This window comes from Plasmodium vinckei, assembly GCF_900681995.1.
Source record: "Plasmodium vinckei vinckei genome assembly, chromosome: PVVCY_04".
Lineage (NCBI taxonomy): Eukaryota > Apicomplexa > Aconoidasida > Haemosporida > Plasmodiidae > Plasmodium > Plasmodium vinckei.
Window position 1 is genome coordinate 742,702 of NC_051296.1, and position 11,869 is coordinate 754,570.

Here is an 11,869-nt window from a genome sequence, read left to right on the forward strand (position 1 = left end):
TATATATATATATATATATATATATAAATGATGTTGTTAAAATGGTTCATTTAATTTTCAATTATAAATTTATTTATATAATTCCAAGAATAAAACATTATTAACATAATGAATAAATAAAAAATATATTTTTTAAAAATTAATAATAATATTTTTAAAAAATGTAAAAATATATTAATTTGAAATGATAACCAAAAGTAATTTATCTATATAAAAAATATTTATCATTTATATTTTATTTATAATATATAATAATAAATTATTTATTTTTGTGAAAATAAAATGTAGAAATCGAAATAAATAAATAAAAATAAAATACATGTTATATTTATTAACAATTTACTCCTATTGTGACAATTCATTGCATTTATATTCCAAACAATTTGTTTTACTATTTATATTTACTATTGGTGTTTGGGTTAATTCAAATAACGTGCTTTAAGTTAAATTACATATAGTTGTTTGGTTGCATTTTTAAATATTTTATATAATAATCATTATATATTTATTGTTTAGTTTATTTATTAATAATATTTGAATTTGTTATGTAAATTATTTTATTTTTTTGCTATATAATAAGTATTTAAAAAGCGTTTAGTGATTATGAAAATGAATTATAATGACAACATGCATTCGAGTATGAAGCTGTAAATTTTCGATTTCGAGAATATAAAGGTAGTATATAATTAATTATTATAATTCATATTTTATCATTAATAATTAAAGTGTAAATGAAAACAGCATTATTGATAATAATGTAAGTTATATGAATAATATGGATTCATATATTAAACATTGGCTGAATAACTAAGTGTAAATATGGCGTCGAGAAAATGATCAAATCAATAGACAAAATATGATTCAAATGTATATTAAAATATTGATATATGTTATCTTAATATATGCTTTCCTAAATTACAAGGTAATAATTTGAAAATGGAAAATAAAATTATTAACATTTATGATGTAAAATTTTATGATTGCACATAATTTAATGTATAGACATGTATATATTTTTTATTTTTTATAAATCTTTTTCCATTTATTTTTCAAAGAAGAACAGAAATTATGTCACAATATTGTTAACACATGATAGAATCTTGACTGAGTTCGATAATGGAAAGTCACTATATACTTCAAACAGTTATACTAAAAGAAAAAATTATAAGAGAAATAAACTAACTAATGTGAAGGATAAAAATGATGTGAAAAGTAACCCAACAACATTAAGCAATAATAATGATAAATACATAAGAGAAAATATAACAAAAAATTGGGTAATAAAAAATACCCACAAACAACCAAATTTAGTAATCCCTAATAGAAATATTTTTTTGAGAAGAGCTCTATGTGAATACCAACATAAACAAATTGTAGTAAATAAGTATAAAGTTAATGAAATCGAAAAAAACATTAAATCGAATCCTTCTTTATTAAAAGATTCTCCCCCAATTGCACTAAGTAACACATGTCTAGTGAATAAAAATTTTAAACCATTACATAATGATTATATTCCAATTGAATCAAATCCAGATTATTTATTAAATCCATCAAATAAATATGCGATAAAATATGAGAATAAATCTAATAAGTGTAGAGAATTAGAAAAATTATCTACCATAAAAACTCCATTGAGTAACACACAACGTAATAAAAACGATCAAAACGATATTAAATTATCGACAGATTGTGCATTATCTGAAAATCCTTGGGCTTATAGAAATTATGGATTTCCCCAAGATAAGCTTTTAAGAGAAAGGCTTAAATTATGTCAACATAATATAAATAATGAAGCAGAGTTGAAGAAAACAAAAGTAGGTAACAAAAAAGTTATACTAAAAAAAAATCGACTGATAGAACAAAAACAACCACAAACAATTGCAGTGAAAAAAAGAAGAGTAAATGATAATAAATATACTATAATAAAAGATAATCTAGAGAGAAAAAAAGAATTGTCTTCAAATCATGATTTGTTAAAAAAGCAAAATAATATACAAGTACAAAATACACTAAATCACGTACTCAGCCCTTTAAAAAAGGATATAACAAAGGAAAGTGGATTACAGGAATATAAGCATTATATAAATACAGATAGCAAACAAAATGAAATAAAGGAAATAAATAAAATAGGAGACTCATATGACAATACAAAAAATAAGTCATCAAATAAAAAAGAAATAGTTATCGAAATATGTATGGAAAATCAAGAGAAAATGCAAAAATCAAATAAAAGAGAACAAGTAATCGAAATATACATGAATAATACAAAAAAAATAGGGTTAAAGGGAAAAAATGATCCATTAAAAATAAATGATCCAAATAAAAAATATGATGTATCAAATAAGGATAGTTCCGAAAACCTAAATGAATTAAAATGTGAAGCGAATATATCAAATAATATAGATAATAACAATGATAAATTTCTAGAACATGAAAAAAATAGTCCAGTCCAATTAGATATTAACAATAAAAAGGAAATAATTAGGCCAAAAGATGAAGATGTAAAGGTTTTAGACATATTACCCATAAATAAAACAGAGGAAAAAAGTAATAATAATCCAAATTTAGACGAAAATGATTTTATAGATTTATTTGATAACGATGATATACAAGATGTAGTGGGTGAAGTGCTAAGTAATGACAAAATAAATGAACTTTCTATAGACGAAATATATTTAGAAACTGAACGACTTTTATTTGATAAAATAATTGGACCAAAGCCAATTAAAGGGAAATATTATAAAGTAAAAAAATATTTAAAAATATTTGCTTTATATATATTACCAATAATACTATCAACAATTTCAATTTCATTAGTCGGAGTAAACATATCTGGACTTATGGGGGTTCGTTATATGGATGCAGCTCTTTATACAATTGGGGAAACAGCATTATTTAGAACATCGGATTGCTTAGTAAATACTGCGTCTAATGCTATGAGCAATATTGCTACTGTATTACCGACTATAGATATTGATGGTTTAGGTCTTCCTGGATTATTCAGCTCTTTTGTAAAAGGTGCTGCAGCGTATGCCCCGAAAGCTATCAAAAGTACTTTCGGATGTGTAACTAATAACGCAATATTGTTTGGCATTGATAGTGCTACAGTATCTGTTATTGGACTTATGAATTTGCATATATTCTATCCAATATCAATTACAATAAACGTTTTAATTATTATATATGTACTCATAGAGATAATAATGCGTTTAAATGATATGGGTAAATTTGATAAATTCCATAAATTTCGAAAGAAGTATATGAATAAATTAAAAAAATTTAATGCAGAATTAAGGAAGAAATTTACCGATAAAAATTAAAAATTTCATTATGGATAATAAAATCCAACATTTATAAAAATATATTTTGTGTATAATTCAACATTAAAATACATTATATATCGATATACAATAATATATTTGTTTTAGTTGAATTACTTTTTTTTTGTTTTTGTGGCTTTTTTACATTTTCACTATTATAAATAACAAATATGCTGATTATTACTGATAGTATATATTTCATCATTTGTTTATTTATATCCTAATACCCTTGTTTAATATATTATATTGTTCAATTGTTTGTATTCTACGGTTTTGCGTAGATTTTATAATAAAATACATATTTATTGTTTGTTAACCGCATTTTTCTTCATTTTATAAATGTATTATAATATAATGTTGTTAATAAACTTTTAATATAAATCCAAATGAATATTTTATAATATTTCTTATAGAAGCTTAAATGATTTTAGTATTTTTCTTGTCTACAAATAGTAGAAGTGCATATTTTTCTTAGCATGTAATATATAAAAAATTCATTTATTATTTTATAAAGATAAATAAATTAAAAAAAGGAAACAAATTTAGATCTTATTATATACATTGTTTCACATTATAATAATATAATTTTTATTTGTTACTATAGGTTTATTTATAAGTGAAAAATTCTATCACATATAATATAGTTATATTTAAATAATTAGACACAAAATGCAATTGGGATATCTCTTTTCTACAATGTCTTATATATATGAATAATTCATACAATTCTATTCATGGTTATAATAATTGTGTATATTTACATTAAAATTTTAATGTATTATTAAAACAAATAATCAATAAATTTCATTTGGTAAACTTAAAACAATAATTATTATATATTAATAATTTGAATACGTCAGTTTTGTTTTCGAAAAGCATGTATTCTTTCAATTATCTTAAAAACAATTTAGATATTTTGATAATACATTTAAAGAAGTATTTATATTTTGTTAAAATTCTTGAAAGGATGGGTTATGATAAAAAAAATATTTCGAAGTATAAAAATATAAATATCTAACTTTTATATACATATTATTATAATGAATATATATGGCTATATATAGGATAATTTTCAGGTATATCACATTTCTTTTTATATAATTTTTTATTGAATATTTATAGAACACAATTAATGTAACCGTGTTTGGAAAAGACATAGATGTTTCCTTTTTCTATTTTTTAAGACTTTTGCAATATTTTTTTCAATAAAAATGTGCATGAAATATAGATCCAAATTATACTTTAAATCATTAATTAATTATATATATATTTTTATGTATAATATGCTCTCCCTTTTTACTTAAATTAATATTAATTGCAAACGGCAAAATGATTTAACATGTCTATGATGTTAGTTTGAGTTTTTAATTGATATTAAATATATTTATCAAATAAAAGAAACAAATAAATGCCAAATATGAAGAAAAATAATAAAAGCAAACACAGTTCGAATTTTTATGACAATTTTATATTATATGTAAATACATTAAATATATGCAAAATATGCAATAAATCAAAGATTTTAAAGAAGAACACATATGATAAATATATTTATTTCATGGTACATATCTCTGGGAAATATATGCAAATACTATTTTTTATTATCATTTTAAAGATGTTATTGCCAAAGCATAAACAAATCTTGAAATATACAATTTATGCATCGGAATACATAAAAAACGCGAATATTTACTATTAAATGTAATTATATCAATAGAAATTGTTTATTAATATTCACAAATTTTTATGTATGATTATAGTTTAAGGCTCCAATGCATGTATATATTTAATGTTTCATTGCATAAATGAATTTTAAAATGCCCTTAAATAATATTAAATATTTACTTTTCTAGTATTAAAAAACGCATTACGTATTAGATGGAAGACATATACAAACGAAGATCCGGTTAACCAATAGTTAAGCGCATCAGCAGGAGCAAACTTATTATTATACAATCCTTGGTGAATTGGATAACTCACCCCAAAAGCTGTAGGACCAACAAATCCTGCTTGCATATTCATATTTGTCACATATTTTTTTATTTTCTTTTTATTAATACCCAAAAAATATTTGGGATTTTTTTTATGATCACCTATTAAGTGATCTCGTTTACTGTATGTTCGGTAATTCGCAGAATATCCTTCTTCCTCAAATTCTACCTCATCATTATCATCATCGCCATCATCATCATTATCATTCATATTATTATTATTCATATTTTCTTCTATATAATTTTCTAAATTAACAATATCGTTTTCATTTATATTTATTTCCAAATCTCCTTTTTGTGATTCGGTATTGAATTCCTTTTCTTTTCGGCGATGTGAACTTAGAGGATTCGTGCTTGGTGGTGCTTCACACTCTGATAATAATCTATTAATTCTTGATGACAATGTAATTGTCGCATCGCGGCCTTTAAATATATGGTCGCTCTTATTCGCCTAAAAATTGTACACATAAATCAAATATATATTGGAATAATAATAGAATCAGTTTATGCATCATATTTATCTTACCTCATGTTGGTAATATTGACAACATATTATCAAGGCAAATATAAAAGGTTTAATCGAAAATACTGAATTCATTTTTTTATTCGGTATCTCAATAGTTTGAATAACTAAATAAAAGATAAATGTTTTTTGCTTAGTTATCTTTAAATAATAATATTATAATTAATTATCAAGGTAATTTTATTTTATGTATGAGTTTGTTAAATAATTAAATCCAAGAAAATGTAAAAAAATATCAATATAATTTATATAGTCTTCACAAGTTATAATAATATCTTATTATAGTTATATTTCTAATTATACGATTATAATGATCTTTACAAAAAAAAATAAATATATATCTAATTAAAAACGATTTAACTAAAATTAAAATTAGTAAATATAACAAATAATGAAAATAATGATTGCAATATTAAAATTATATGATATTTCCTATTACTTCTTTTTATGTAAAGTATATATTGATATATCTTTTGTTTTATTATTAATATTTACTTTTAATATTAATAAAATAATAAACCTTAAACAAATTGGAAATCTTAAAAATAGCAAAATAATAAATATAAAAAATTATATATTAAAAATAATATAATAATAGTAATAGTTGTAATATTTAATTATATATGGAAAAAAATTAAAATCTTATTTATTCGATCCTAAAATACTTATAATTTTTTATATAACTTTTTCTTTTATAAATAAATGCATGAATATTTCGCCCTATAAAAAATAATTATTTTGTTAATTTTATTACATATAATAATCGTTACTATGAATAAAAATTAGTAAAATGAAATTCCAATAAATCACAAATTATAAAATAAAATGGATTAAATTAAGTGGAAGATATAAATTTTAATAAAATTAATATAAATATGCAATATATATTATATTAATTTGATATTGTTTATAATAATATTTTAAAGTATTAGAAAAAGGGATTTAAAAATGTCAATAAATATTTTCTGGGTATAAAAAATAGTTTTTTTATAATATTAACAGTCAAATTGGCGTCGTTATTTTATATAAATAGATTAAATAAATACCATTATTTTATATTTTGTCCTGAATATCGTAAATAATAATATATTTTCAAATATCTTTTACATAAATCCATGCTATATTATTCAAACATAATAAAATTTGTATCATATAATATAAATGGTGTCATACACAAATTTTAAAAATAATTTTAATAGTTTTTTTAAAATGTTATTTATACATGAATATATGTATATACTTCAATCTTATCACATGCAACCCTTTCCTAGCTATAATAACAAATATTGTTTCTCATTAATAAATTATATAAATAAGCTTTCATTTTTAGCGAAATTAATGGTTATAAGCTTGCCCGAATATTAGCAGCAGAAATAACTTAATGCCATCGGGTTTTTGGTATATGAGTTCATGGTTTAGGGCAAGTAATAATTGTGAGAATTATAATGATAAAATTATGGCTGGATGGATATCTCTTCTTAAAATAATTTATGATTCTAATTTGATTAAGAATGATGTACCAAATAATATGAATATTTACGAATATATTATCATATGGTTAATTTATATGTTAAACCTAAAAGATGATAACGCCATCAACAATTTATATGACTTTTATTATAAATATATAAATCAACGTGGAGGGCATAGCTTGGTTTCAACTAATAGTAAAGATTATTCTAACATTATTGATAATCTTATATTTAATAATAACTATTTGGTGGATATGAATAAGAACATTATATCTAAATTTTATAATTTATTAAAATCATTATGTAGCATGTATAATGATATTAATAAGGATACGTGAGATTGCACCCAATATTATAAAAAAGCTAAAACATTTGTTGATGAATATAGTAAACTTCTTAATAATAATGATTTTGATACTGATGACAGTTCACATAGAACATTATTGTCTAGTTTATCAACTGATTATAATAATTTAAAAAATAAATATGGTAATAATAAATCTTGCGATTTTCCATCTATTCCAAAAATAGTCCCAATAAAAAATTCTGCACAACCTACTGCACTAAGTCCTGAAGCTACATCATCAAGTTCGTCGATATTAAACACATTAATTCCAGGTTTATCGACATTTTCTGCAATACCAGTTTTCTTGGGAATTGCTTATAAGGTAAATATAAGGATTTTATAAATATAATATTAAAAATTATTTTCATTAAATATATGCAAACTTTAACAAACAAGATATGGTTCTTAACATTTTATATTAGTATTCATTATTTGGATTTGATAAACGACTTAATAGACAATATTTAAGGGAAAAGATAAAAAAATAAAGAAGAAAATGAATCATTATATATGATTCGAAGATTAGCGATTATTCCAGGAATAGTAATAGTTATTGATATGTGTTAAGTAACTGTCTATTTGGAAATAAGTAATTTTTGCCCATAATTTTGAACATAATTTTTGGGTTTATAAAAGAATTTAAATAATATAATCAATGAAATATAAATCTATATGTATATATTTATTGTATTTTGCCTATTTTTTGTATAATTTTTATATGATTTTATGTAGTGGGTCAGGGCTAAGATATTGTTTGTGAAACCCACAAATGGGTTGAGGTTAAGTATCACATTATATTTAATTTGAATAATTTTTAATAATATTTATTGTTTAACAAATTGTTTTAAATATATATATATGAAATAAGTTATTAAAAACATGTATAGAACAAATTATAATAATTGGATTTCATATTAATATAACTTAATGGTAAATGAGTTGGACTATGGATCGATTGATCAAATATTGAAATCGATATCGAAAAATGAATCCAAAGTATCGATTTGATTCTATAAGATAACGTTGATTTAAATAATTTAATATTTATTATGAGAACTTTTGGGGAAATGGAATTAATTAATATAGAGAATACCATGCAGGTCGATCCTGTCCATTTATTAATTTATTTTTTTAATTATAAAAGGAAAAACATTATTTATATGATAAATTTAATTGATACCTTTTATTTTGGAGTTCATATTATGTGAGCTCGATTTTAAAACTCAATATAAGTATTAAAAATGATAAATATGTAAATTTCTTTATTACTATTATTATATGTAGATAAAATCATAATTATAATTTAAAAAATATTTATATAATTATAATACAAAATTATATATTATTATAATTTGTATAAAGATGATGTTATTAGAATGGTTCACATAATTTTCAGTTCTAAATATATTTATATAATTTTAAGAATAAAACATTACTAACATAATGAGTTAATAAAAAATATATATTTCATAAAATCATTTATTATTGAAAAAATTAATAATAAAATATGAAAAAATATAAACAATGACACTATAAATTTTTGTCATAGGTGCATACAATTGTTTTCTATAAATATTATGTAAAAATTTATATAAAAATATAATGATATTTTCTAACAATGGTATATAAACATATGTGTTATTGAATGAATGATAAATCAATAACATATAAGAGTGGATTATAAAGGTATCATTGTTATATATATTGTCAAATATACAATTGGGGATATACGGCTTTATATTTTAAAAGACTGGATCTATGGAGAAAGGGTTAAAATTTCAAAGCATGTTAAATATCTTTTTATTATTCCACATTAGGATGTGTTATATTATCAGTTCTTAGTGAATTGCAACTTTTTTAATTTTAAATAGCATTATTTTATCTTAGTGTTTTTAATAAATTACTTGAATCATATACATTGATAGCTATAGTAGTAGAATATATATGATAAACATGAATAATTATGAGCATTTAACGAATATTTATTTAAATTTATGCATTAAAAGAGCAAATATATTTTATTTTGTCCTCTCAAAGCGCAATATAACAATCTAATTATACATGTTTTTTTATTATGGTTTAAAATTTACATTAATACTTATTTATGTGTTACATATTTAATATTTACTAAGTATTATTTAAAAAATAATATGTATTTAAGAATTATTTAAGTTTATAAATAGCTCAATAAATATGTTTTCAGTGCTAATTGTTATTTTAAACCGTAGAAAAATGCTCAAAATATATTATAGAATAACCCAATAAAATACATTTCTAAATTGAAGTATATAGGGTTAATAATAAAGTTATTGAACACATTAAAATCGCCCATGAATTTATCTATATTAAATAAAAATAATATAAATTTATGTAATTTGAATAGAAGATGGAGCATGTAACTTAATTTAAAAATACTATAATTTTAGAAAAATCTATATTATATATAAGAAACAAGTATATAAAAATGTAATATATCTTATTAAATAACTATTTATATATGTTTAAGGATTATAGTAATAATAGCATTTTTTGTATAAATGTATCATATATACATATGGAAAAGGTATATTAAGCAACTCTTCAATTAAGGTAATTTCGATAATTGGGATAAAATAACTATAGCATGTTTAACGAAATATAATTGCTATGCAAAGAACTTAAATAGATACAACAAATATTTACGTAACACAAATAAATATTTTATCCCTCATAATCTCCAAATTATAACAAAATTTCATTATAATGTCTGAGAAATTGGTATACAATTTTTTAAATAAAATATTCTCTTCGCATGTGTTTCATATGTCGTATTGCCCATAAATTATATTAATTTTCATTTGATTAGCATTTATATTAAAACGTTTTTGTTTAATTATAAAATATATTTGTAGTATAAAGAAATTTATAAGATCAATAGCTATTTTAATGAGAGTCAGGCGACGCAGATAGCAAGAAATCAATATCGACCAATCCACAAATATTGTCATTACGGGAGTAAATCGGGAAATGGTAAATGTAATAATTATTTTGAAATGACTAGTTCTGGTGTTATTCATTTGTTAGAAACATTAAAGAAGTATAATTTAGAAAATGATAAACTTGCTGAATACGCTATTTTGTGGTTAAGTTATAAACTAAATAAAAAGCCAAAAAATAATTTTACCAATTTAAACGAATTTTATACTAAATATATAGTAAATAATAATGATTATAATAAGATAATAAATGATAATGATAATGATAGCATGACTTATAAAGACATTATAAATAAAAAAAAAGATTTGTTGAATATGAATATTAATGAAATATCTAAATTTAATGGCTTATTTAGTATATTATTATTATTGTATATATTAATTGGTGATGAATATTGGGATTCCACAGAATATCCAAAGTATGCTATAAATTTTGCTAATAAATTTGAAGAACTCAATAAAGATTCTAATAATATAGAAAACAGTTCATATAATAATTTATTATCTACATTATCAAATGATTATAATAATTTAAAAAATATATGTAATCATGGTAGATGTACCAATTTTCCATCTCTTCCAAAAATAGAACCTAAAAAAAATTTTGCACAAATATTGGAGCAGACTTCTGAATCTACATCATCAAGTTCGTCGATATTAAAGACAGTAATTCCAGGTTTATCGACATTTTCTGTAATACCAGTTTTCTTTGGAATTGCTTATAAGGTAAATAATAAGGAATTAAAAAGTATAATATTTAAATTATATTTTTGTGATCCCTTATATGGGTTTATCAAAAAATATATAATAATTTTCCCATTTTTATATTAGTATTCATTATTTGGAATTGATAAACTATTTCAAAGACAATATATAAAAAAAAAATTAAAAAAAATAAAGAAGAAAATGGAACTTAATATATGATTCGAAGATTAACGATTATTCCAGGAAGAATAATAATGATTGATATATGTTAAGAATATGTCTATTTGGAAGCAAGTCATTTTTGCCCATAATTTTGGATCATAATTTTTGTGTCTATAAGAATAATTAAATAATATAATCAATAAAATATAAAATTAATATGCATATTATTGCATTTTTGTATTGTTTTTGTATAATTTGTATATGATTTTATGTAGTGGGTCAGGGTTAAGATAGTGTTTGTGGAACCCATAAATGGGTTAAGGTTAAATACCACATTACATTTTATTTGTATAATTTTGAATGATTTGATAATAT

At 21.0% G+C, this 11,869-nt stretch overlaps 3 protein-coding genes and 1 pseudogene across 3 annotated transcripts, besides 1 other annotated feature; 3 read left to right on the forward strand and 1 right to left on the reverse strand.

Moving 5' to 3' along the window:
• Positions 1-936: 936 nt before the first annotated feature.
• On the forward strand, positions 937-3,320 carry PVVCY_0402040 (Plasmodium exported protein, unknown function; the record flags this gene model as incomplete). Its single annotated transcript, XM_037634985.1, has 2 exons — positions 937-966; positions 1,056-3,320. 2 exons carry the CDS (start codon positions 937-939, stop codon positions 3,318-3,320), a joined length of 2,295 nt encoding a protein of 764 aa, XP_037490173.1.
• Positions 3,321-5,153: 1,833 nt separating this feature from the next.
• On the reverse strand, positions 5,154-5,909 carry PVVCY_0402050 (Plasmodium exported protein, unknown function; the record flags this gene model as incomplete). Its single annotated transcript, XM_008627639.2, has 2 exons — positions 5,154-5,762; positions 5,838-5,909. The coding sequence occupies 2 exons, from the start codon at positions 5,907-5,909 to the stop codon at positions 5,154-5,156; spliced, it is 681 nt and encodes a 226-aa protein (XP_008625861.2).
• A 1,306-nt stretch (positions 5,910-7,215) lies between these two features.
• PVVCY_0402060 lies at positions 7,216-8,166 on the forward strand (annotated as a pseudogene).
• Positions 7,216-8,166: a sequence feature (CIR protein PIR protein, pseudogene).
• A 2,518-nt stretch (positions 8,167-10,684) lies between these two features.
• PVVCY_0402070 (PIR protein CIR protein) lies at positions 10,685-11,544 on the forward strand (the record flags this gene model as incomplete). The annotated part of the gene is made up of 2 exons (XM_037634986.1): positions 10,685-11,353; positions 11,494-11,544. The coding sequence occupies 2 exons, from the start codon at positions 10,685-10,687 to the stop codon at positions 11,542-11,544; spliced, it is 720 nt and encodes a 239-aa protein (XP_037490174.1).
• Between the last annotated feature and the right edge of the window lie 325 nt (positions 11,545-11,869).